The 27,339-nt window shown below is 38.9% G+C and overlaps 1 protein-coding gene and 1 pseudogene across 1 annotated transcript; one reads left to right on the top strand and one right to left on the bottom strand.

The window, feature by feature from the left end:
- Positions 1–12,253: 12,253 nt before the first annotated feature.
- On the bottom strand, positions 12,254–13,176 carry LOC113199704 (UDP-glucuronosyltransferase 1A8 pseudogene; annotated as a pseudogene).
- A 7,095-nt stretch (positions 13,177–20,271) lies between these two features.
- LOC113199703 (beta-1,4-galactosyltransferase 1-like) lies at positions 20,272–21,984 on the top strand. Its single transcript, XM_077791163.1, is given in 3 exon segments — positions 20,272–20,488; positions 20,491–21,013; positions 21,502–21,984. Coding segments are annotated over 3 exon segments (1,191 nt in total). The 3' UTR covers positions 21,953–21,984.
- Positions 21,985–27,339: the final 5,355 nt, after the last annotated feature.

The raw sequence follows: 27,339 nt of genomic DNA, 5'->3' as shown, positions 1-27,339 counted from the left end.
CCCTTGTTAGGAACACACAGTGGTTCCTTCAAGACCCTAGATGTCACCAGATACTGGCTGAATCACTGCTTTGGCAACTGTCATGTTACATCATTGTCTTTAGAGAATCGGAAGGAGGAGAGTGACAACAGCAATGTGACGAATCTGGAGTCTCAGAACCCACCTCCACACAGAAAGCTCAGTGAACAATCATCCTCAGACCAGGACATCTTTTGACACTCCAACACTTGGGCATAAGCCTGAGGCCACCCAACCAGTCTGCAGAACTGAGTCACACTTGGCTTGGAAGGGGAGGAAGAAGGTCTCACTCTGACAACGCCAACCCTCCTCCTTCCCCAGACATCCACACCACCACACAGGATGCTTTCCCTGGAACATGGCTCCACAGAAGGAAAGGAGACATTCAGCCATCACCCAGCACCCTAGCATTCCATGATCCCTCCAGGACCCCACTCCACTATACCTCAAAGGCAACCCTGGTGGAAATGGCAGTGAGGAGGCGGTGATCATGGTGACCAGCGTGTGCACCTTGCTGGACCTTCAGTGTTGCTGTCAGCTAAGATGCTTGAACACAGATACAGGCGAACCTCAGACCAGCAGAGCTGGTTGCCATAAAAAGCCCAAGGGGAAGTTCAACCTAGCTTCGGTCCTAGATGGTTTCTTTCCTGCCCAGCTCAATGCCCACCACATTCACCTCACCAACACAGGGATGGTCCCACTTTCTGGATTCCAAATTGTCAAAGGGATTACAGTGCCTTCAATTAGAAAGTCAAACAGTATCCCTAATCAGCAAAAAATCAGGGCCAATGACAGACCTCTCATAGAGAGATTCCCATCTCTGTGCATTTAAGACAAGTGTGGATTTAGGCCTGCTACACCTCCAATATTCATCCAGCCACAAGGTACCCAAGGCTCCACTCTCAAACAGAAGCATTCCTGAATTGTGCATGAGCATAGCCTCAGGCCATACCTTTCCTATGAAAGGACTCTGAATAACCTCAGAACCCAGCCTGCACCCTCTGCCCAACAGCAGACCCCAAAGACTAGAATGGCCACCCGGGTTATATATCATATAATCCTCCTCTCCAGAAGCCACTGCAATCTCAGCCAGGAGCCCCACTTGGTAGCACAGTCCAGATAATTGCTTTGAGAAAGAGTGGAGCTCAGCAAGGACCACCCCTGCTGTCATAACAAAGGCATGTGGCTCACATGACTGAAGAGTGATCAACAGGCCTGCCCACCTATTGTGGTAACTACCTCATCCTCTAGAGTCACAACATAGAGAGCCAGAATAACATGACCACAGCCAACTTCATTCATAACCTGGCCTGATGAATAAACCTAGCCAGTCCCTGGACAGTTACACTGCATACCACAGAAAAACAAAACCACTATGGTGTCACTGGAGTGGGTCATGCAAGACCATAACATTGCCAGTGCCAAGAACGTGCCTGGCATCTTTCATTCTAGCTCAATAAAACCTAATGCATTCTTGCTTGAGTGAAGGCCACCTTGTTTGTGACCACTACTATATAAGTCCACTCCCTGGGAATGAAGTTGCAGGGATCTACTGGTCATTGCTTCCCTTGACCAAGAATTTGTCCACAATTCCCATTATTCCCCAAATCTTCAATTCTGATTTTCTATGAAACTTGTTGGTCTCTTGACGTTTTCTGCTTATGGCTGATATTTCTTTATGTTGGATAATCCTCGAATACCCAGGATAGACTAATAGGTAAATGAAGAACTATGCCTGTATGAGAACCCTATTGAAGTTCAGAACAGGAAGTTAGCTGTACCCTGAAATGCACACATAGCAAAGTTAAACAAAAAAAAAAACTTTTTTTGAATAAGTGAATCATGAACACTCCCAAGAAAACTAATAGAGTTCAAATTATTGATATATAGAAATGAAGATCTACAAAATATCTGAAAAAATCAAAATGATTTTTAGAGATGTCAGTGAACTACAAGTTATACAGCTGAAATTTTCATACAATTTGGAAACACATTAAAATAGCAAAAAGTTGCAAAAGAAAGAAAGTAAATGAAAGAGAACCAGCTAGAATTCCTCAATAGGAATGACACCAAGACTAAAGTAAAAATGCAAAAGGGAGCTTCAGTAGCAAAATTGTTCCAGAAGAAGAATAAGTGATCTGGAAAACCGAACATTGAAATGATCTAATGAGGGGACAAAAAGAAAAGAAGAATGAAGAAATCTTACTGGTCTTGTTGTCTTGGGACACCATGGAAAGCCTATAGATCTTAGGACATCATAAAAATCTTTTTGTTATAGTACTTGGTGAAGGAGCAAAAAAGATTACTGGTCACAAAGCATTGATAAAGAAACATTGGCTGGGGGCTAGGTTTGTGGCTCAGAGGTAGAGCACTTGCCTAGCACCACATAAAAATAAATAAAGGTATTGTGTCTAACTACAACTAAGAAAAAAATATTTTAAAAAAGGAACATTGGCTGGAATCTGCTCCAGTTTGAGGACAGATTATCCACACAGGTACAGGAAGCACTGAATTATCTAATAAAATTGAAATCCAAGGGGAGAATATCAACACACTGAATGATAAAAGTATCTGAAATCAAGGCAAGGGCTGGGGATGGAGTTCTGTGGTACAGGGCATGCCTACCAAGCATGAGGTCCTGTACTTAATCTGCAGTACCCCCCACCACACACACACACACTCAAATCCCAGCAAAGAACATATTCTGATAGCAAAATAAATAGAAAATAACTAGAAAACACATCACATACAAAGGACAACCACTAGGCCATTCAGCAGATTTCCCAGCAGAAATGTTGCATACTAGGAGAGAATAGGATCATGTATTCAAAAAAATTGAAATAAAACAATGCCAATCAAGAATACTTTATTCAACAAAGCTGCCCCTCAGAAATGAGGAACAAGTAACAAATTGACCAAACAAACAAAAGTTTTTAGGGTGTTTATCACCACTAGACTTGCCTTCCAGGAACTGCTAATGGGAGTTCTCAGACTATAACCAAGAGCTGATAATTAATAGTGTGGCAAATACAAAAGCACAAAACACAACACAGTGCCAGTAAAATAGAGCCATATTATCCTGACATACAGTTAATAAAGGCAAGATAGCAAAAATAAATTGTCAAGGCATGCATATAACAAAATGATGCAGATTATAGCACCTAAAACACAAAAAGGCAGAGTTGTGGCATCAAAGGAAAGTTAATTTGATATCTGTTTGGTATGGATTTTATAAGATATTCCAAGCAAAGTTCATGGTAAGAACAAGGCAAAAATCTTTAGTAGAAGCCCAAAACAGAAACAGAGAGGATTCAAAGCATACCACTCCATTCCAACCATCAAACCGCAAAGTCAGACAAATGACAGAGGAAGAAACAAATAATCTATAAAATAACCAGAAAAAAAAATCTTACAAAAGGGGCTGGGGTTGTGGCTGAGTGGTAGAGTGCATGCCTGACATGTGTGAGGCACTAGGTTTGATTTTCAGAACCACATATAAATAAATGAATAAAATAAAGGTCCATCAACATCTTAAAAAAAACCTTACAAAATGGCGTTTGTACATCTTTACTTATCAATAAATACCTTGAATGTAAATGAATTAAATTCTCCAATTAAAACACTGAGTGACTGAATGGTTTTCTTTGGCTGGGGGCTGGGTTTGTGGCTCAGCTGTAGAGCGCTTGCCTAGCACCACATAAAAATAAATGAATAAATAAATAAATAAATAAACAAACATATAAATAAAGATATTGTGTCTAACTACAACTAAGAAAAAGTATTTTAAAAAAGGAACATTGGCTGGAATCTGCTCCAGTTTGAGGACAGATTATCTACACAGGTACAGGGAAGACCTAACAATATGCTTTATATAGGAGAATCACCTCACTTTTAAGAACACACAGTGACTGGAAGTAAGAGGATGCAAAAAGAATTCTACACAATGAAAACTAAGCAAAACCAGGGGTAGCTTTATGTCTATCCCACAAAACTGAATTTAAGTGGATAATTGCAGAGGCTGAAGATGGCAGAATAGAGACACCAGCATTAATTTGCTCCTATAAGGATAGAAACAAGGCAACAGGTATATAATTGTAGAGTTAAATGGCTGTGGGAGAGCACTGGAAATAAACTATTCCAACTTCTAGGATTTATATTTCCTTTAATAAAATTATGTATCCATAATGAATTGGAATTTTTCCTGTTGTTTCTTCACAATAGATATATTGAGACAAACTGCTGTGAAGTGTGTGATTCCACGAGGAATGTATGTATCTTCTTACCTTTGTACAGAACATATTATCAGACAAGATGCTAGGGTCATATATCCCAAATCCTCTTCTATGTTGCCCAATGGAAACTACCTCCTCCTAGCTGCTCCTGTCTCACCACCATTCCCCACCACCAACAAAGCCAGTCAATCTAGTGGGGGAAGGTGCCTGCCTATCCCACCACTGCAGATCCTAACCTGTCATCCTACACCTGGGCTCCAGCACAATCCCAGTAGTTTCTATCCTTCCATCCCAACCCTGGGAACTGAAATATGAACAGTTATTCCTTCAGGGTAATCCCTGAGGTTCCACTTTGCAGTTTATCAGGCAGACCAGTATAGCTTTGGAAAAGATGTACAAGATTCCCTTTACTACCTCCTTCCTGGGAGAAAAACCTCAAAATTCATTTGTCAGATCTCTTTCCTTTCCTACTCCTTCAAGCATTGATAAACATATAAGTTCCTCTCTCTACTAGTAACTGGGCTTTATCTTCCTGGCCAAGATTATGCTCATATTTTAAAATTTTTTAGTTGTTGATGGACCTTTTTAAAATTTATTTATATGTGGTGCTGAGAATCAAACGCAGTGCCTCACACATGATAGGTACCAGTGAGCCACAACCCCAACCCCAGGCTCATACTTTTTTTTAAATTTTCAATTAATCCTTTCATCATGAAGAAAGGGAGAACCTAGAATTATGCCCACAGGCATTTTCTGTTCTTGTTGTTGTTAAGTAAAGCATCACAGATTCTGCTCAGCCCCACTCAGGAGATAGAATTTGATCCTGATGCTCAATGAAGTGTTCTATTACCTCCAGAGACTAGAAACAGGTCAACCCTCTCACCCCGTAAAATCTAATCCCACACAAATCATGGGAAACCCACTGCTCCCTTTCCTGACACTGAGGGTCTCAGAGGGTAGATTTGAGCTTTGGAAAATCAACTGGTTAAAAGAGAGGCCATTGGCAACGATTTCTACCAACACTGTCTGCAGGTCTCTTTGGATTCTTCATGGAAGTGCTCCAATCTGCTGGTCCAAGATTTTGACATGAAGCAAGTGCCTTTCTTCCTCTCCAAACAACTTTTTGCAACCAAGTCATTTGGCACACCCCTTTTCTCAAACCATGTTTACAATCATCCAGCACCACGCAGGTATTTATTGCCATATAAAGCCAACTGTGGGTCTGGCCCTCATGGAGTTAGAGCACTAGAACCGGTAAAGACATTCTGCAAAGAGGTGTGAAAGAATTTATTGGTTTTCATTGTGATAAGTAGTATGAAAATGTGCACAAGGCACCATGAGAATCTTCCACTAGAATGTATAGCCCTCTCTGGGGATTGTGGAAAGTTTCCAAAAGACATAGTGTTGGAACCAGAGTCAAAATAATAAGTGAATTTAGGTCAGCTGTGAATGGGGAAAGGGGACTCAGAGAGTGAGCAGCAGGTATGACAGCTGCAAAGCAGAGTGGAATATGGTGATCTGAGAGACCAGAAGGAGGCAGTGTAGCTGGAGCATAAGGAGGGGCACTGATGAGCTAGAGAAGCAGGCACTAGAGTGAGGATCACGTAGAGACACCAACCCAGGAGAAAGTGAAAAGTCACAGCATTTTTAAAATTTAATTCATTTTTTAAGGTGATCAGGCACACATTATTCAAAGAGAGCATGGTGATAGGTCAGGGACCACTGCAATAGGGTCCTACAGAGGGGAGTGGGGGGAGATCTCAACTCCCACTTTTTAAAAGGATAGATGCCATGAGACATTTTTTAAAATTTTTTATTGGGGCATTATAATTATACATAATACTAGGATTACTTTGCCACTTTCTAGCAAGCACATAACAGAATTTATCAATCTCATTCTCCAGTACCTTCCTTTTCCCTCCCCCTCCTCCATCTCCTTGGTCCACTTGCTCTACTCTACTGATCTTCCTTCCATTATTATTATTATTCTCTCATATGTGGAAGCTAGAAAGAAAAACTTAAAAGGAATTCTCTTAAAAAGTGGATGTCAAGAAAATAGAAGGTCCCCCATAGAGTAGTAAAAGGGGATCAAGAGGGAAGGAGAGGGGGCACAGAGAAGTACTAAAGAATAAAATCTTCCAAATTATGCTTTGTCCATGTATAAGCATACCACAATGAATTTCAATTATATATATATATATATATTTATAATGTATAAACATGCCACAATGAATTCCAATTATATATGTATAATTGTAATGCTGTGATATATTAAAAGAGTTAGAAGAAATGAGGTAATGTGAAAAAAAATGTTTGCATCCTGATTCAAACAAATGAACTGTTACAAGGCACTATTTCCTATTTTTTCTTAAACTGGGGTAAAATACACTTGGCAAAACATTCACTGTCTTCACAATTTCAAAGTGAAGAATTCTGTGGCATTCAGAACAGTCATAATCTGTGCAACCACCACTCTCTAGTTCTGGAATTTTCGTCACCCAAAGGAAATCCTTGCCCATGAAGTGGTAACTCCCCATTCCCTGCCCCCTCAGTCTCTGCTGTCTCTCTGGACTTGCCTATTCTGGGTATTTCATAAATAGAATAATACATGTGTGGCCTTTGGTGTTTGTAAGACTCATACTTTGTAGCATGTATCCGTACTTCATTTCTGTTTGCAGGTGAATGCTGTTCTCTTGTTTGAATGTATCATGTTTTTATCTGTTCATCCTCTGAGATGTTTGTGGGTTGTTTTGCCTTTTCACCGCCAAGAATAGCGCTTCCATGAACATTCATGTACAAGTATGTATTTCAGTACTTGCTTTTAATTTGGGGGCATATACTTGGGAGTGGACTTCCTGGGTCTTAAGGTATTTCTATGTTTCACCTTCTAGGGAACCACAAACTACTTCTGTTACAGAAAATTATGGCAATGGAAAGAGACAAGCGCACTTGGAGATACAGAAGAGTCAGGTTTATTCAGCACTGGTATGGGCTCAGTGGAGTCTTCTCCAAAAGCTGAGTGCAGCCTTTTGTTCTCTGTACCTTTTATATAGTACAGACTTCTGCGTTTCAATACTTTTTCATGCAAGTAGCCTTGATCCCGCCCTCTTTCTCCAGGAAGCTCTGGTTCCTCTCCCAGCTGCCTAGCAAGCATGATTACAAAGCAGAAAGGAGCAGGTCCCAGCTATCAACAGAAATGAAACAGGAGTTGCCACTTCACCTCCACAGTGGCTGTATTACATGCCTGCCAGCAATGCACGAGGGTTCTCATTTCTCCACATCCTCAACACTTATTTTACTCTTTTTTTTTTTTTTTTTTTTTTTTTAGTGTTCTCACCCTTGTGGGTAAATGATATCTTATGGCTTCTACTTACATTTCACTAATTACTAATGTTCTTGAGCAACTTTTCTTATTATTTAGTTCTATAACATATTTGGACAAATGGTGGCCCTTTTTCAGCTCTCTGGTTTAGATACTAAAACTTATCAGATACTTGATTTGTAAGTACTTTCTTTCCTTCCGTGAGCTACCTTTTCACTGTCCTGTGTGTGGCACTTAATGCACTATAGTTTTTATTTTGACTGAAGTGGAAATTATGTTTTGATGTTTTTCCTTGCACTTTTTGTGACTTACCTGAGAAAACATCATCAAGGTCATGAGGATTTAACACTATGTTCTCTTCTAAGAGTAAAGTTTTACCTTTCCTGTTGAAGGCTTAGATTCATTTTAAGCTAATTTTTTATATGGAGTGAAGTAAGGACCCAACTTCATTCCTTTTCATGTTCATACTCAGTGATTCTGACAACATCTGTTGAAGAGACTACTGTTTCCCAGTTCAGAGGTCTTGACACTCTTGTTAAAAAAAAAATTAGTCAAATATGTGTGGATTTACTTCTGGATTCTCAGTAGTATCCATTCATCAATGTCAAGCAGACAATTTTGGGGTCCTTGAGGCAGTTTGGTTATACAATGGAATATAGATAATATTTGAGAATTCTTGATTTTGCTAAATGTAATATGGATATTGTGGTTATATAGGTTATGTTTTTTTCCATTTAAGAAATAACTTAGTATTTTATAAATTTCCTTAACAAGAAAGACAGCAAAAAAAAATTTTTAGAGAGGAAAGTAAACAGATGAACTGGTTGGTATAGCACAGTATTAAAAATTATTTTATCTAAAGTTGGATATGTAGATGTTCATGAAACTTATAGCTCCTTTGTGTATGTTTAAAAAGTTTACCAAATGTTTAAAAAAATGATCTTGGTAAGAGGCCCTGGGCTAACACACAAATAGCTAGATTTGAAATTGGATTTTGGCATGGAACTAAAATATGGAAGAAATGGGATGAGCACACTCTTACTACTGTGTAACTGCATCCAAGCCCCAATTTTCCAGAGTTAGAACTACCCTGAATTACATAGACTGAAACTGATTTCCTCCCAATGGGACTGCATTGCACTGGAACTCACCAATAATTCCAAAAGACTGGGAATAATTGCTTTTTCCCCATTAAAACAATTTTAACATTCTTCCAAATGATGATCTGTACCTTGTTAAAGAAGTCAATGAAATCCTTGATTATAATTCCTCTGGATAGACTCGTGGAATTTTGTCACAGGACACCATTATTAAAATCCCCTATGTAGGACCTTAGACACACAAACACGTGTCTTTGAAGCACATGCACACATACATAAACAATAACATACACTGACATCGAGTGTTCTTCTCAACAAATAGATGCAACTCAGACTATGACTCCTGTTCTCCAGCAACCCAAACACTGATTTTCAAGAGAAAGCCTACCTGCCTGGATCAAAGATGAAGAAATACAGATGGTTCATTGTTCTTTAGATGAAAATTAATATCTATAGTTGTGCTACATCCAGGCTCTGAGTCATAAGGCCCTATGAGATCTTAATTTCTCTTTGAGAATCATACTTACTTTATATTTATAAATGTATACAGTCTCCCAATGTATAAAAGTTTGCATCCACACATATCCTTTAATACATTAGAAAACCAAATGTTTTATTTTTTAATGAGTGCTATATATAAAACCAAACATATTTGAAACTCTATATGGTTCAGTGTTTTATAAGCATTTCTAAACAATGGTGATATAAAATCATATACAAATTCTGTCTTCCTAAAACCCTATAGGTGATACTATGAGCCATCCTGACTTCACTGTGGGTTCAGGAAGGTGCAGGGCCCCACCCCAGGGTAGAGGGCAGGAGCACAGGCAGTGCCTTCTGGTGACTGGCACAGTGATGATAGAGGGTAAAAGAGATAAAAGCCTGTTGAATGACTCAGCTTGTTAAGATCCTGTAACTTGTATCTCCTTGCAGATACCTGTAGAGAAAACAGGACTATGTTACAAAGTTCAGGACTTTGAACAGGCCAGAAGCCAGAACCATGGATAAAAGTACATAGTTCATCCTTAATAATATGCTGAGATAATATATGAAGTGTTCCACCAGAAATTATCACAATACATTTTCCAAGAAAAATAGTTTTGTATTTGTCAAGATTTTTTCAATTGCAGATGACTGAATACCAATTCAATGTGCCTGGAGAAATACACTCATGAGTTTCAATAAAGCAAAATAGTTGGTGAAAATACCAGCAGAGGGAATGACTTGCAGATGCTATTACATACCAAATCAAACTCACAAACTAAGAAAAACATAGGAATGTAACTAGATATTAAATGAATGCACAAAAGCTGTCCATTACCAATAACCACCAGTTCAAAAGAAATGCTCTGTGCAGAAATAATAAAATGCCTAGAAATATATTTTAAGAGAGAGATAAAATGATTATACAAATAAAATGAAACTTTTTGCTCATGGACATTTAAGATATCAATAGAGTAATGCAAAGGAACCAGGGTAGGAAGGTAGAGAGGGAAAGGAAATGAACTGGGGAGTGAAACTGACCCAATTATGTTATGAGCAAGAGTGATTATGTAACAATAAAGCCACAATTATATACATACAGTTTTAATACACCAGTAAAACTTCACCTCAAAAATAAATTCAATGTAGGCCAAATCAATGAAATATATGTATAAACAGATATATATTCTTCCAGATGTTTGAACCATGATATTATTAAAAATAATGTAAACGCCGAATTGTGTATCAAAAAACACTCTGAATGCGTAAAAAGGAATACATCTTCCTGAAAAGCAAGAAAAAGGAAAAAAAAGTGCCAATCTTTCTCAAATTTATGAAAAGATTTACTATTAACACAAATGGTTTGTTTTTATTTTTTGGACCTTGACAAAAACAATTTAAAATTTTATGAAGCAGCATTCATAATGACAATCCCCAGGAAAATTTAGAAATACAGATAGTGAGACACACATATTTAAGTTTACCACAGAGCAACTTAGAACACAGTAGTGACACATAAGTAGATAATTCAGTGGGGAAAAAACTGAGAGTGCCAACACAGATGCAAAGACCATAGAAAGTTAAAAATAAATATATATACAGCTCAGTGCAATGGATGAAGAATGGAATTAGGATCACAAGAAGTTGAGGCATCAGACTAACCTTTGAGAAACAAATAAAATTAGATGTTTGCACTATGAAGTTAAAGGTCTATTTGCAAAAAGAAAAAAGTTAGCAACACTGGAGGAGTTGAAAAAAAGAAAATGATGTGAAAAAAATTTCTGCATCTCAGGTCAGGAAAGACACAAACAAGTTGGGATCCAGAACGCTTTAAGAAAACCATTACAATTTAACTCCTCAAAATCGAAAATCCTATATGTCAAAAGATGAAGAACAGCTCCAGAAAATTTATTTACAGCACATATTTAAAAGCTGTGTTAATAATACCCAAATAGAGGATTAAAGAAACTAGTTATAAAAAGACAGATAACCATATTGAAAATGACTTAACACATGTGAATATGAGTCTGGCGCAGTGGCGCACGCCTGTAATCCCAGGCTGCTGAGGCAGGGAGATTTTGAGTTCAAAGCCAGTCTCTACAAAAGCAAGGCACTAAGCAACTCAGTGAGACCCAGTCTCTAAATAAAAGACAAAATAGGGATGGGGACGTGTCTCAGTGGTAGAGTGCCCCTGAGTTTAATCCCCAGTGTGCATCCCCCCCCCCACCGCAAAAAAAGACTGTGAGTATGAAATTCACAAGAAAAGAAATTCAAATGCCTAACATATCTATGGAAACAGAAAGCAAAAACTGAAGCATTTACACTCAACAGTCTGTCCAAAAATTGACAAAAGTCACAACAGCTGGAGCTGAAGTGGGTATGTAAGAGAGTTCTCATATACAACTGATCAAAGAGGGGGGTTGCTTAAGACTCTGAAGGCTATTTAAACATAACATGAGCACAGCACCTAACCAGCAGCTCTACTCCTAGGATGCTCCTGGGATACAAAGAAAACAGCAAGAATATGGAACATATGAGTGGGCATAAAACATTCTAGAATGGTTACTATAGTCTTGTTCAAAGAGGCAAAAGGCAGAAAAAAATTTAAATATCTATCACTATTGGTTTATTCAAAAGAAAAAGGCATTTAAAGCTTTCAATGCAATTAACTAAATGAACATGTTATCTTTGTAAGTATTGGGCAGCAAACATGTCTACAATACATTACCAAGTAAAACCTGCAAGCACACTTTATTATTAGATAATATTTAATAAAGTAGATGTAAAGTTTGTATTACATATATGAATACATATACCATAACTTCAATAAAAGAAAAACATGCATACAAAACTGCTCAGAACACTTTCCTATAGTATTGGCAAAAAAATTAACATACTAATGTTATTCTCAGAGGTTTTCTGAAGCAGTAATAGAAATGAAACTTAGAAATAGCATGAATTCCATCATTGATATGCACATAAATATCAATGAGGCCAGCTTTATAGAATTTGCTATCCCACACTTAATGAATAGGCACCAAACAATTGTTAGCCCAGGAAGAAATGCCAGATACAATGGATATTAAAGGAATCACAGCTCAGTAAGGGTTCTTTCTTAATGCCCAAAGCCAGGTTCTCCGCAGTGTGCTAAAGGAGACACAACATACCTTGGGTAGTGGCTTCCTCTGGTGGCAGTTGATTCCACCAATGAAGATCATGTTGGGCATCACAGGTCTGGGATAGTCCAAAACAAAGTCAGTTCTTAACAACCAAATGGATATTTGGCTGAAGAGATCACCTATTGTGACAGGTGTTGGGAGAATTTCAGAGGCGACTTCCAAGGCAGTTTGGAAAAAATAAGGGCAAAATAAATGCTCTTCCAAGTAGAATAGATGGTTCCTTACTCTCTCCATGAAACTCAAAGCATCTGAGGACATCATTAAAAATCTGGGAACATAAGACAGAGGACTGGGACACTGTGCACCATCTTCAAGGTGATGGCAAAACACTACCCTGGTGAAGACCACGGATGGAAGTGAAAAGTACTTGGCAACAACTAGGCCACACACATCAAAAGGATCCAAAAACACTGCATCAAAAGAGCTCTCCTGTAAGTATTCCACTAGCTTCTTGTCATTAAACAAACTCCTACACCGTGAAAAAGTGATGTCAAAAAATGCTTTGGATGAACCCATTGCTGCACTATACATACTTTGTTCTGGAGTTTTCCATTGAGTGTCAACAAAAAAGTTGAATCCTTGGTCCAAGTCCTCCAGAGTGTAAGAAGTGAATAAGTCTTCACTGTAAAATTCAGTGACTGTCCCAGTTGCCAACTCACCTCTGGCATGACAACAACCACCTCATTCCCTCTGTGGACGAGTTTCTCCACCACTGACCTCATGGTAAACCAGTGGCTGCCATCCATGGGCACCACCAGCAGCTTGCCTGCCTGGGCAGAGCCAGATGCCAGCAGCAAACTCACACACAGAGGAAGGGTGGCAGGCAAAAGAGCAGGAGCCATGGGATAGCTGAGCTCCCAACAATCCAGCTGCTTGGACACAAAGCTCAAGTGATACAGTAGGCAGAAGAAGTACAGGCACAAAACATACAACAAGAACAGGCATGTATTCATACACTCACTTTAAAAATATTATACCTAGTGCCAACAATTTAAGCTGAAGAACAATGATTTATTAGTCACATTTACTGAATTACCCTTTTGTTTTCTTTCCAAATAAGAACAGCTTATCATATTTGCACAGGAGAAAAATCATGTACTCTAAAGCAATATAAGTGTAGAACAGAATTTAAAGCTGTGATTTTGAACTTTGTAACTCAGCAAAACTATAAAGGAAAGTAAATTTGAATAAAGAATGCTTTTTTGGTTTTTTTTCCAGAAGCAAAATTTGGACATCATCTTTAGACTACAAAAGGCTCTTTGCTTAGAAATTGGCCACCCAGTTTCCAAGCAAATAGTGGAATTGTTGTTCACAACTAACTCTGCCATACCTAGGTATTCTTGCTTGTCTTGCTCTCTTGGTAGCAGGATTCATGTCCATTTCCATATGCTCTGAGCCTCTGAAATGCTGAAAAATATTGATAACCCACAAAATGAATGATTCCAGGGATTTGGTCCTATATAACTGATGAACCCAGTCTAATTCCATCTTAAGTTTGGGAGCCATCTCATCACAAAGTTATGAAAAGTTAATTTCTATTTTACTATAAATTATTGCAATTTGTTAACCAGTAAACAGCGGTAACAAGTATTTCCCATTCCCTTCCCTCCTATCTCCCTCTCGTTCCTTTTCTCTATTCTACTTACCTCCCTTTGGTTTTCATGAAATTCTACCCACCTTTCTTTTCCTTTTTCCTCTCTAGCTTCCACATGACAGAAAATATTACAGCCCTTAACCTTCTGAATTTGACTTATTTCACTTAACATGATGGTCTCTATTTCCATCCATTTTCCTGCAAATGCCAGAATTCCATTTTTCTTTAGGGTTGAATAAAACTCCATTGTGCATCTATATAGTACATTTTCTTTATCCATTCATCTGTTGATGGACACCAAGGCTGGTTCAAGAGTTTGGCTGTCATGAATTGTGCTGTAATAAACATGGGTATGCACGTATATCACTGTAGTATGATGACTTTAATTCTTCAGGAATTGAAGAGAGAAGTGGTATAGCTGGATCCTATGGTGGTTCCATGCCTAGTCTTCTGAGGAGCCTCCATACAGATTTCCATAGCAGTTGTACTAATTTACAGTCCCACCAACAGTGTAAAAGTGTTCCTTTTTCTCCACATCCTCTTCAGCATTTATTATTATTTGTATTCTTATGACTGCCATTCTAAATTGTGTGCGATGAAATCTCAGTGTTATTTTTATTTGCATTTCCATAATTGCAATGTTGAACATTTTTCCATGTATTTGTTGGTCCTTTGTATTCCTTCCTTTGAGAAGTGTCTGTTTAGCTCATTTGCCCATTTATCTATTGGGTTATTTGATTTTTTTGGTGTAAAGTTTTTTTGAGCTCTTTATATATTCTAGGTGTTAATCCTCTGTCAGAAGAGTAGCCAGTAAAGATTTTATCTTATTCTGTGGGTTCTGTCTTCACATTCCTAATTGTTTCCTTTGCTGTGCAGAAGCTTTTAAATTTGATGCTGTCTCATTAACTCCTGGCATTACTTGCTGAGTTTTAGGCATTCTTATTGAGAAAGTCATTGCCTGTGCCTATATGCTGGAGTGTTGACCCTATATTTTCTTCTAGGAGTTGTATAGTTTCTGGTCTAATTCTGAGGTCCCTGATTCATTTTGAGTTGATTTTTTGTGCAAGGTGAGAGATGAAAATCTAGTTTCATTCTTCCACATATGGAAAACCAGTTGTCTGGCACCATTTGTATAAAAGGCTATCTTTTCTCTAATGTATGTTTTTGGCATCTTTGTCAAGGACTGGATAACTAACTCTATCTGTGTGGATTTGTCTCTGTGTCTTCTATTCTGTATCATTGGTCTATGTGTCAGTTTTTATGCCCATACATGCAGTTTTTGTTACTATAGCTCTGTAGAACAATTTGAAATCAGGTACTATGCTGTCTCCAGCTTTGCTCTTTTGGCTTAAAATTGCTTTGGCTATTCTGGGTCTTTTATTCTGGATTTTAGGACTATTTATCTATGAATGTGAAGTATTTCATTGGTATTTTGATGGTGATTGCATTGAATTTGTACATTTGTTTTTATAATATGACCATTTTAACAATATTGATTTTGCTTATCCATGAACATAAGAGTTCTTTCCATCTTTTGAGATCTTCTTCAATTTTTTTCTTCATTATTCTATAGATTTTAATATAGAGGTCTTTCACCTCCTTGGTTAGACTTACTCCTAGATTTTTTTTCTTTGAGATTATTGTGAATGGAATTATCTTCCTGATTTCTTTTTCAGCAGATTCGTTATTGGTATATAGGAAAGCTATTGATTTTTGAATGTTGATTTTGTAACCTGTTGCTTTACCATATTTGTTTATTAGCTCTAACAGTCTTTTGATGAAATTTTTGGATCTTCTAGATACCGGGTCATATCATCTGCATATAGTGATAATTTGACTTCTTCCTTTTTAATTGTTATCCCTTTTATTTCCATTTCTTGCCTAATCTCTCTGGCTAGACAGAATTTCCTTTCTTTTTAAGGCTGAACAGTATCCTATTATATTTATATCCTGCATTTTTCTTTTACAATCATCTATGAATGGACTCTTGGTTTGCTTCTAGTGCTGCTATGAACATGGCTATACAACCTCGATTAATTTTTTAATGTTAAACCAGCCTTGCATCCCTAGGACAAACCCCACTTTGTTTTATGTATTATCTTTTTAATGTTATATATCTTTATGTTTATTGAATTTGATATGCTTTTGCTTAGAGTGCATACATCTGTGATCCTAAGGGTCTTTAATTTTCCTTTCTTGTAATGTCTTTACCTGGTTTTGGTCTTAAAGAATGAATCATGGAGCTGGGATTGTGGCTCAGTGGTGGAGCGCTCGCCTAGCATGTGTGGGACGCCCTAGGTTTGATCCTCAGCACCACATAAAAATAAATGAATGGAATAAAGGTATTTTGTCCAGCTACAACTAAAAAAATAAATATTTTTTAAAAAGAATGAATCATGAAGTTCCTTATGCTTCTATATTCTTTAATAGATTATAAGGAATCAATATTATTTTCTGCCTTCATGTTTGATAGAATAAATAATGAAATCATGTGGGCTTAAAGTTTTATTTATGGGAAAGTTTGAATTCCAAATTTATTTTCAATTTATAAGATACAAAGCTTATTTCCATACCAGTTATTTCTCAGTTCTTGTAACTCTGGTAGCTAGTGTCACTTGAAAAGTTTGCTGTTTCATCCCAGTTATAGAATTATTGGCATAAATTTATGAGAGCATCTTTATAATTTTAATATGGGCAGAATCTGTGGTGATATTACCTCTTTCATTCTTTATAATAGTAGTTTATTTCCTTTCTTTCATTTTTTCCTCATATGGCTGGCTAGTTAATTGATCTTACTCCAAGAATCAGTTTTTGGTTTCATTGGCTTTCCTTTATTGTTTTTGTATTTTGTACTTCATGATTTCTACTCTGAAGTAAGTCTCATGTGAAAATGTATCACTTACAACCACATTTCCTTTTATTTTTCCTTTTTTATTTACTTTTTAGTTGCTGAGAGCCATTACCAAGTAGGTATGACGCATCGTAATCCTTGCCAGTGTACCCCATGTTAAATGGACTTGCCTTGGAAATTTGCTGCGACCTTGCTTGTGTGTTTGAGAAAGGTGACCCTGCTCAATCACCAGGGTGGATCCAGGATTAGGGTGTATTCCTGCAGGAAGTATCCCCGTCCTTGGGTTTAGGGCGTGACAATAGAAGTTTTAGGGAAGTTAGAGGTTGAAGATTATGGCTGCTGGGAGTAGGGCGTGCCTGCTGCCTGAGTTCCCGCTGAGTCCTCGTGGAGAAAAAGTATTTAGGACGCGTATTGAGAATTTCCCCTGAACGTGTATGGAGGCTGGTGTGAGATCCGGGATAAAGAATTGCTGTTTGAACCTACAAAGCTGTGTGGTGGCTCGTGATTCTGTGCCAAGCCAAGACTTTGGCATTTGGCATTTAGTTGCAAGTTGACAATTCATAATGGTATGAATTTATAGGGTTCAAAATGATGTTATGATGAATACAATGTGGTGAAATCAACCTAATTAACATATTTGTCACATCAAATAACTAATATTTATTGAGGTGAAGACATTTGCAATTTACTCTCAATATTTTAAAAATGTACACTCCACTGTTATCATCTATATTCACTAAACTGTGCTATAGATATTTTAAAAACCATATATATCCCTGGTATCAAAGATTTTTGTACTCTTTGATCATATTCTTCCCTTTCCTTGTCTCATTTGAGATGAGGATTTCATTTTTTCCCCATTGAGCATAATGTCAGCTGTGGGCTTCTCCAAAGTGGCCTTTACTGTGTTGAGGTACACTCCTTCTCTAGCTAACTTGGTAAGAATTTTTTATGATGAAAAGATGTCAAATTCAGTCAAGTGCCTTTTCTGCATCTACTGAGATGACCATATGAATTTTGTTCTTTACCTAATGTTATACATGCTGTTTATTGAGTTGCATGTGTTGAACCATGCTTAAATCTCAGGAATCAATCATGGTGGATGATTCTTTTCAAGTGTCATTGAATTTGTTTTGGCAGTATGTCACTGTGGAAGTTAGTATCTATGTTCATCAAGGATATTGCTCTATAATTTCTTTTCTTTTAATGGCCTTTTCTGGGCTGGGAAGTACTGGTCTCATTAAAAAGAGTTTGGAAGCATTCACTCTCTTTGATATTTTTTAAGAATTTAAGGATTAGTAAGTCATTCTTTAATGTTAGCTAGAATTCAGCTACAAAGCCATGAGATCCTGGGATTTTCTTTGCTGGGAAGTTTTTTGTTTTGTTTTGTTTTGTGTTTTGTTTTTAAATTACTGATTCAATATCCTCCCTTGTTATTGATCTATTCAGATTTTCTATCTTTTCGTGGCTCAGTCTTGGTAGATTGTATATGTATAGGAATTGATCCATTTCTTGTAGATTATCTAATGTGCTGAATAGTTGTTCATAATAGTCTATTATGATGCCTGCATTTCTATGGTATCAGTTGCAATATTTCCTCTTTCTGATTTTATTATTTTGAATTCTCTTTTTCTTAGTTTTTCTAGCTAAGTTTTTCAATTTTGCTTGTTTCATAAAAACAAATGGTTTTGTATTGATTTTCTGGTTTCCATTTCTTTTCTTTCTGTTCTAATTGTTATCATTGTTTTTTCCTGTTAATTCTGGGCCTTTTTGTTTTTCTTCTAATATTTTCAGGCAATATGTTAAATTTACTATTTAACAAAATGTTAAATCTGTTATTTCAGATCTGTATTCTATTTTGATGTAGGTATTTATTTATGGCTATTTGCTTTCCTCTTAGAACTTTAAGTTTGTTATGTTGTACTTCCATTTTTGCCCCAATATTTAAAAATTTTCTTCACTGAACATTGTTTGTTCAGGATCATATTGTTTAATCTTCATGATGTTGTAAATGATCTGAAATTCCTTCTGTTATTTATTTCTAGTTGTATATGATTGTGTGTATCATTTCAGGGCATGGTGGTGCATATCTGTAATCCCAGTTACTTGAGAGGCTGAAAGAGGGATAGCAAATTTAAGGCCACTTGGGCAACTTAATGATAAATAAGAAAAGGGACATAATAATGTGTTCATGAACTGGAAAACCTAAAGCTGTTAAAATGTCAATTTTCCCAAACTGATCTATATAGATCCCATATAGCCCCAGTCAAAATTCCAGCAAGCATTTTTTTAATAGAAATTGGCAAACCAGGGGCTGGGGTTGTGGCTCAGAGGAAAAGCGCTCGCCTACCATGTATGAGGCACTGAGTTCGGTCCTCAGCACCACATAAAAATTAAATAAAAGTATTGTGTCCACCTACAACTAAAGAATAAATATTTTAAAAAAGAAATTGGCAAACCAATTCTAAAATTCATATGGAAATGTAAAAGTATCTAGAATAACCAAAGCAACTTGGAAAAAATAAAGTTAGAGATATAACACTATTTCACTTAAAGACTTATTAAAAGCTACAGTAATCAAATATTTTACTAATATATTGATGGAACAGAATAGAAAGTTCAGAAACAAACACATAGATATTATATGTATATATATATTTTTTAACAAAAATGCAAAGGTAATTCAGTGAAGAAAAGGAGAGTCCTTTCAGCCCATATCTATGAGCAAGAAAATAAGAAAAGACATTATCTCTGTGATCTTCCTTTCAAAAATCTATTGTAAGGGACCGGCAAAGCGTCGGAGGAAGAGACCACCAAGAGACCACTCATGCAATTGGCAGAAGGGGATTTATTGATCCAGCATGCTGGGGCTCCCTGCACACTCGGGAAGAGAGAGAGGCCCAGAGCCCCGGGCAGGGGTTGAGCAGTGCTTAAGTACACATTTTGGGGAGGGCGGGGACTTTACACACATCATAGTTTCCTTCAACAAATCACCATACACCTCGGGAAAATCAAACAATAATTCTTAGACTTGATTAGTACATTCATTGGCGGGAACAGGGTGGGCGGGGGTGATTGGTCACTCCTAAGCGGGGTACACATTCAAACTGATTGGTTTGGGCCTTGAATGCCTATGTGCTGGGTTACACAGGGTCCTAATTTATTAAACAACCAAATGGCCATTAGGGCATTATCTTAACTGCCTCAGGAATTTAACCCAGGCTTTGCAGTTTAGAAGCAGGTTTACAATGCCTGGTCCTTTACATTATAACTCAGGCTTTGCAGCTTAGAAACTTTACCCTTTCACTATAAGCCTAGTATGTCCATGATTTTAAAAAAACAGACAAACTCAAACCATGGGACATTCTACACAGTACCTGGCCAGTACTCCTCAAAACAGTCAAGGTCACTGGCAGTGCCTGACCAGCGGCCTGCAGGCGGGCTGCCCTCTCTGCCCATAGCCTACCCCACTCTTAAAGCAGCGGCGGGAAGATGAGGTTTCGGGAGCCACTTCTAGGCGGCAGCGCCCCGATGCTCCGGGCGTCCCTGCAGCGGGGCTGCCGCTTGCTCGTGGCCGTCTGCGCGCTGCACCTCGGCGTCACCCTCGTCTACTACCTGGCCGGTGGCAACCTGAGCCGCTTATCCCAGCTGGTCAGAGTCTCCACATCTCTGCAGGGTGGCTCCAACGGCGCCACCTCCAACGGGCAGACCTCGGGGAGCTCCGGCCCGCAGGGGCCGACCGACCGCCGCCTCCTTCAGGCATCTCCTCTGAGCCTCTCCCGGGGCTGGACTCTGGTGCAAATTCTGGCCCTGGTCTCGTGAGTAACTTGACTTCGGCCCCAGTGTCTTCCACCTCAGCACTGTCGCTGCTTGCTTGCCCTGAGGAGTCCCCGATGCTCGTTGTCCCCATGCCGATTGAATTTAACATTCCTGTGGATCTGGAACTTTCGGCAAAGAAGAACCCAGAGGTAAAGGTGGGCGGCCGTTACACCCCCAAGGACTGCATCTCTCCTCACAAGGTGGCCATCATTATTCCATTCCGCAACCGGCAGGAACACCTCAAGTATTGGCTGTATTACTTGCACCCAATCCTGCAGCGCCAGCAGCTGGATTATGGCATTTATGTTATCAACCAGGCTGGAGATACCATGTTCAATCCCGCGAAGCTCCTCAATATTGGTTTTCAAGAAGCCCAGAAGGACTATGACTACAACTGCTTTGTGTTTAGTGATGTAGACTGATAGACCTAACTTGATCTTTTATTAAAATTGGGAGCCATCTTGCCACAAAGCCATGAAAAGCTAATTTCGGCTTTACTATAAATTACTGCAAATTCTGAACCTGCTTGGAATGCCTGCCCGTGCCTTGAACTCACCCATGCCTGGCTCTCTGACCAGATAGCAGCCCTCTCTGAAACTTTAGTGACACCTCATAAATATTGGCCTTCCCTGGCCAGACAACGACCCTCTCTGAGGCTCTAATGGTCTTCATAAATTCTGATGTTGGGGCCAGCAAAAAAAAATGTAAACTACCATTAGAGTGATGCTTGTCAGAGTTCTGATATCTGTAACCCCCCTTTTGTGTAACTTTCTGGGCTATAAACCTGCTGTTTTGTTCCCACCGTTTTGGGAGGGAAAGGCAGCCCAGCCGGTCGAAATAATAAGCTTGCTTTAATTTGATTTTAATTGGAGTCAGTGGTCTTTTCTTGTGTCCTGGTCTAACAGACCTCATTCCGATGGATGACCACAATGCCTACAGGTGTTTCCCACAGCCACGGCACATTTCAGTTGCAATGGACAAGTTTGGATTTAGCCTACCTTATGTTCAGTATTTTGGAGGTGTCTCTGCTCTAAGTAAACAACAGTTTTTGACCATCAATGGATTTCCTAATAATTACTGGGGCTGGGGAGGAGAAGATGATGACATCTTTAACAGATTAGTTTTTAGAGGCATGTCTATATCTCGCCCAAATGCTGTGAACGGGAGGTGTCGCATGATCCGCCACTGGAGAGACAAAAAAAATGAACCCAACCCTCAGAGGTTTGACCGAATTGCACACAAAAGGGATACAATGCGCTTTGATGGTTTGAACTCACTTACCTACCATGTGTTGGATGTACAGAGATACCCATTGTATACCAAAATCACAGTGGACATCGGTACACCAAGCTAGCATCTTGGTACAAATTAAGGACGTGAAAATGGCCAGAGACCTCTGCTGTTTCTCCGCCAGTCTGCTGGGCTGGTCCCTCTCATTTGTACAATCTGAGTGATAGGTCCCCTCACTCATCATTCAGATGCCTTTCCAGATGACCAGGACAAGTGGAATATTTTGCCCCCAACTTGGCTCGGCATATGACTTCTTAGCTGTACAAGGTGTTTGTCAGTGTAGACTGTCAGCATTTGGGTGCTTCTTGACATTTTCACAGTGACACCCCAAAGAGTCAGAACTGTACACAGTTCAGAATTTGTAGACTGTGGGGCTTGTAAAGATGTCTTACCTGAACTCAAACTAGATTAAACCAAAAAGTAAATTGAATGGCATTTACTAATTACTGGCAGGTTAATTTTTTAGGACTTTTGCTTTTTTCTTAGATTCTGTATTTTTTTTTTTTTTTGAGCTCATGATTTTGTTCCTACAGACAAGTTAATGTTTTTCTGATAAGTTCTATTTTTGATCAACTGGAGTTTTTTGAAACATTGCAATGGAGATTTCATCTGTGAAAAGCTACAAGGCCTTCACTATTATGTGTGCACACTCTTGTTATGTGTTGTATGTCGGTATGTCTGTATGTGTGTATGTCCATATATCCTGCAGTGATATGACAAATGACAGATGAGGAGCGCTCATGAAAAATTAAAAATGGATCCAAATATCTTTAATTCAAGTGATTCAAATGGTTCAATTTAGATTGGGTAAACAGATAAAAGTAAAGATGTCTTTAAAATTAGGCTTATAAGTTTCTCTAGGTGTTCAAAGACGCCCTAATAAAATGTTAACTCTGCTTAAATTCAAAAGTTTACAAGTATTGTTTCAAAATGTGAACAGAAGGAGGTTAACAGATAAAAAAAAAAGAGAGAAACTAGAAGGTTTTAGGTATGGATTTAATAGAGGGAAAATGTGTTTCTGGATAAAAGTTTAAGTAAATAAGAGGGTTTAAGTAAGTGATAAAGAAAGTCTGTGTAAGTTGGTTATGAGTGTAAGTTTTTGAACAGGTAATCTTAAAGAAATTAAACAGCTGGTTAAACAAGTGCTGTTGTTTTAGAGAATTGTGCTGTTATTTCTTTAAAAGCCAAACTTGGTTAGCATAAAATCATCAATGTAACTGTGATGTTGCTAATGTGTTCATGTCTTCCAGGTATACAAGTCTGTAAGGTACAAGCTTCAAAAGAGCATTATATCAAGCTGGTGTCCTAAAGTTGTATGGTAATTTTAGGCTCAAAGAAAAAAAACATGTTGGAGATTTAATTATATCATTTGTGTTCTATAACTGGACTTGTTATCAGTAAGATATATAAAGTTCTATGTGGCTTTCTACACTGAGACACAATTTAAATGTATTTTTAAGTTAATGAGAGCCTAATCTGGGTAAAGGTTTTATTGTAAAACACAAAAGTACTTTGCTACTTTCCTACAAGAGGTTAAAAGCTTTCAGCCTTTCTTTAATTCATGTTATAGATGTGATATTATGTTGTGTTAGCTAATGTTCATGTAAACTTGAGCAACAGTTTATGTAAGCTTTGTAAAATGATGTCTAAAAAGCAAAGATCAATAGTACTTAAGATTTATGAAGAACCCCGCCATACTTGAGATAAGGCTCTATGTCCCATCTCACTGCATATGAAGGCAACTATGAAAAAAAATAGACCAGATTTCAGTGTATTTAAGGTTGTGTCCAAAAGTTGGTTTTTGTCATGATTGCCAGGACCTCAAACAGGGGATTATAATGTATAACTCTGCCCGAATTCAAGGTAGCTATTACATAAACTAAATATGTTTTTATCCTGGTTAGTTTTGTTTTGTAGTTTGCTTTTAGATGGTCTAAGGATTGCCTGTTAATGTTTTAAGGAGATACTGCTTTAAGAACTCACAACCTGGGTTAACTTAAGATAAGGAGTTACCACCTACAGGATAGAGAGATAGACATTAAAGTTCAGCACCCTTAATATAAGGCTGTTGACTTATTTGCTAGATGTTTAAGATTAAGTTTTAAAATTAAAAATTTGGCTCTTGCCCTCTGAGTCAGTCTGAATCAGGGAATAGGGAACTTTTTCAAAGGGCTCTGCAACTCTAGGCCACATAACCTCCTGATCAGGGAGATTAATGAGACCAGTGGAGGACAGAAAGCCAATCAGTGCATTTGCTGTAAAGAGGAGGGTCATCAGAGAAGGGAGACATCCCTGATGCTTCTGAGGGAAGCCGTATGGTCAAGCAAGGCCTGGACCCATCCCAGTGCAAATGGCACTAGCAGAACTGAGAAGCTGCTGTGAAGTTCCCGAGGACTCCCAGGAGACTCAGCTGACTGTTAATAGGTAGTAACAGAAATCAGTTTGACTTGCTTCATCTTAAACACTTAGCAAAGACAGTCAAAGCCAAAGCACAGCTGTTCCTGGACATCTTAAATGATAATAATAGTTAAATGTAACTTCCATAAATAAGTAGACTGGAGACTACAGAGATTCTTAGACAGAAATGCCTGATAACTGTCAAAGGGACTGTTAGAGTAGTTTTAGTCTAAGGCCTTTATTTCTAACCAACGCAGGTAGGCTTAATGTTTGCTAGTATGGTTATCCAGCCCGATAGTAACAGAATTAAAGATTTCTCTATTAGACACAGAGGTCATACTAGTAAAAGGATTTTGCAGGATCAGATGGCATTAAATTATTAGACTATATCTTAAGGGAAAAGACATCTGTAACCCTAAATGTTAGTTGTTGTGTTGACATCCCTGACATTTCTGACAATGTGACAAATATCCTTAAAGATTTACATGCTCAGATAGAAGCCATGTCCTCAGCAACATTGTCGTGGAAACAGTATCTCAACTCCTAGTTCCTGGTACTGCCTGATAGAAAACATTGTTGATCTTTGTCTTGGCCATTATACTCATTGGCATATTTCTGTGCTGTGGCATTTCTTGCTGCATCAATCTGGTTCCAGTACTAATGAATTCTTGTTTCTCTTATAGACCACCTATCACTCAAATGGCCTTCCAGCCTATTACTTCTCAATTGGACTTTTAGCATGGACCACTCGATAGACCCGATATTTTTAAGGGGGACTCCAAACTGCTTGCCCCACACCGTCCCTTTTCAGCCTGAAGAAGCCAGAGAGATCATCTCCGTCCCCCTTCCTCACAGCAGTAAGGAGTTCCCAAATTAGAGGGGGGAATGAAGCCAGATTTAAAGTTAGGTAGTCAGTGTAGTTAGATAAATTGGGGTCTAATACCGAGTGAAATCTAAAATGGAGGCCATGCTAAAAATGATTCCAGGAAACACAGGACAACTCGTGGTAATCAGAAGGCAATATGCTCCACTGACAGAGATGAAAAACGAGACTCCCCAATAATTATGATTCATTACTTTTAAGATTAAAAGTAGTCAGAAAAAGGAGTGGGGAATGAAAGGGTAAAGTTTCTAAGCTGGAAAGCTTGAATGTAAAAGATTAGGTATTATTAAGTTCCTCTGTTACATCCAGATTCCTGAGATAGTTAAGACAACACCCTACTGGCCATTTAGCCTAGGGCCCTGTGCAGTTTGTCACAGGGCCCGAACCAATCAGTTTGAATGTGTAACCCGCTTACGAATGACCAATCACCCCCGCCCGACCTGTTCCCACCAATGAATGTGCCAATCACGTCTCAGAGTTGTTGTTCAATTTCCCCGCGCCTCATGATGATTTGTTCTGATGTATGCAAAGCCCACCGCCCTCTCCAAAAAGTGTACTTAAGCTCTGCTTGACCTTTGCTCTGGGCTCTGGGCTGCTCTCCCTCTCCCTTCTTGAGTGAGCACAGAGTCCCAGCGCGCTGGAATGGATCCCCAATAAATCCCCTTTTGCCAATTGCATGGAGTCAGTCTCTTGGGTGGTCTCTCCCTCCGACCTTTCGCCGTACCTTTACAGTGCTGAGGATCGAACCCAGTGCCTCATGCATGCTAGGCGAGCACTTTACCACTGAGCCACAACCCCAGCCCCGCCCCAGTCTTTTTTTTTATATTTTGTTTAGAGACAGAGTCTCAGTTGCTTAGGGCCTTGCTAAATTGCTGAGGCTGGCTTTGAACTCATGATCCTCCTGCCCAAACGTCCCCAGCTTCTGGGATTACAGACATGCACCACCATGCCTGGCTACACATCTGGTCTTAATTACCTAGTCACAAGATGTTTTTCAGTTCTTCAAATCTCAAGGAAAAAAAGTTTATTTTTGTCCTCAGCTTTTCTTATTATTGATTAGTTTGTCTATATGCACTTCCTGGTGTTATATACAATGGATAGGCTAGAGGGGTAACTGCCCAGAGACTCTGTTGTTCTATCACCACACTAACAGTAATGAAAGAAAACATACTTGACCCCATTATTGTGAAAGACAGGTTTGGGTGAAGTTATATATGGAGCTGAGCAATCTGATCTTAATGTATGGCTTCCGTGGGGGAAGAGGAGCCATGGAAATGGAGCAAACATTATCCAGGCAATACTCTCTTTTTTGAGTATGGGATTCATGGACAAGTCAAAGTTTCACATACCCAAGACTTGTATCCTGGATGAGGGGAAGGATGTGGTATTAGGAGGCCACTCATTCATTCAATAAAAACTTGTTAATATCTGGTAATGTGCCTGGCACCGAGGAGGTTCGGCTGTTTACAAGGCAAAGCCTGTGTCCTCATGGAGCTTTAATTACCGCGGTCATTACTGATCAGGGCATGGAAGTCTGCAGAATATCAATTGGGAAGAGGGAGACGAAGCAGAGCAAGCAAAAGAGAAGTGAGGATAGAACAGCAAGGAGCCAGGCGTGGAGTCACGAGGAGGGGGTCCTGGGGGGGGCAGGTAGCCAGGCTTTGTGAAAGTTGAGGGCAGGCTCTTCCTGCCAGCCCTGTGCCCCCACTTCCTTCCAGCCAAAGCTCCCTGAACTTCCCAGTCACACCAATCTCCCACCAATGTTGCAAAAAGAAATTCCGTGGGTAATCTCGCTTGGATTCTCCCCTTCCAGCTTCCGCTGCAACTTCCTGTTCTCAGTCTCTCAGAGCTTTAGCTGAGGCCAAAATTATCCTCTTCCTGTCTCCCACGTTCACCTCTGAACGGAAGCTGTATTAGATAGGGAAGGTCCCGGAAGTGGAGCCTACTCGAACTTTGAAAGAGCCCACAAAAAGTCCTCAGGGGGCCGGGAAAGGAGATCATTTTGAGGGGTTTTGTTTGTTTGTTTTTGCTTTTACTGCCTTCTTACGTACATTACTTACAATTCGTGAAGATGAAACAGACGCTGAGGAAGGTACAAAGTTTCAGGGGCACCCTGGGAGGGGCGGCGCGCGAGGCACACTGGGAGGTGCGGCACACGGGGCAACCTGTGA

This window comes from Urocitellus parryii, chromosome 1 (genome assembly GCF_045843805.1).
Source record: "Urocitellus parryii isolate mUroPar1 chromosome 1, mUroPar1.hap1, whole genome shotgun sequence".
NCBI classification, from domain to species: Eukaryota; Metazoa; Chordata; class Mammalia; order Rodentia; family Sciuridae; genus Urocitellus; species Urocitellus parryii.
The sequence above is the reverse complement of the archived record's forward strand: the minus strand, read 5'-3'. Positions and strand labels throughout refer to the sequence as shown.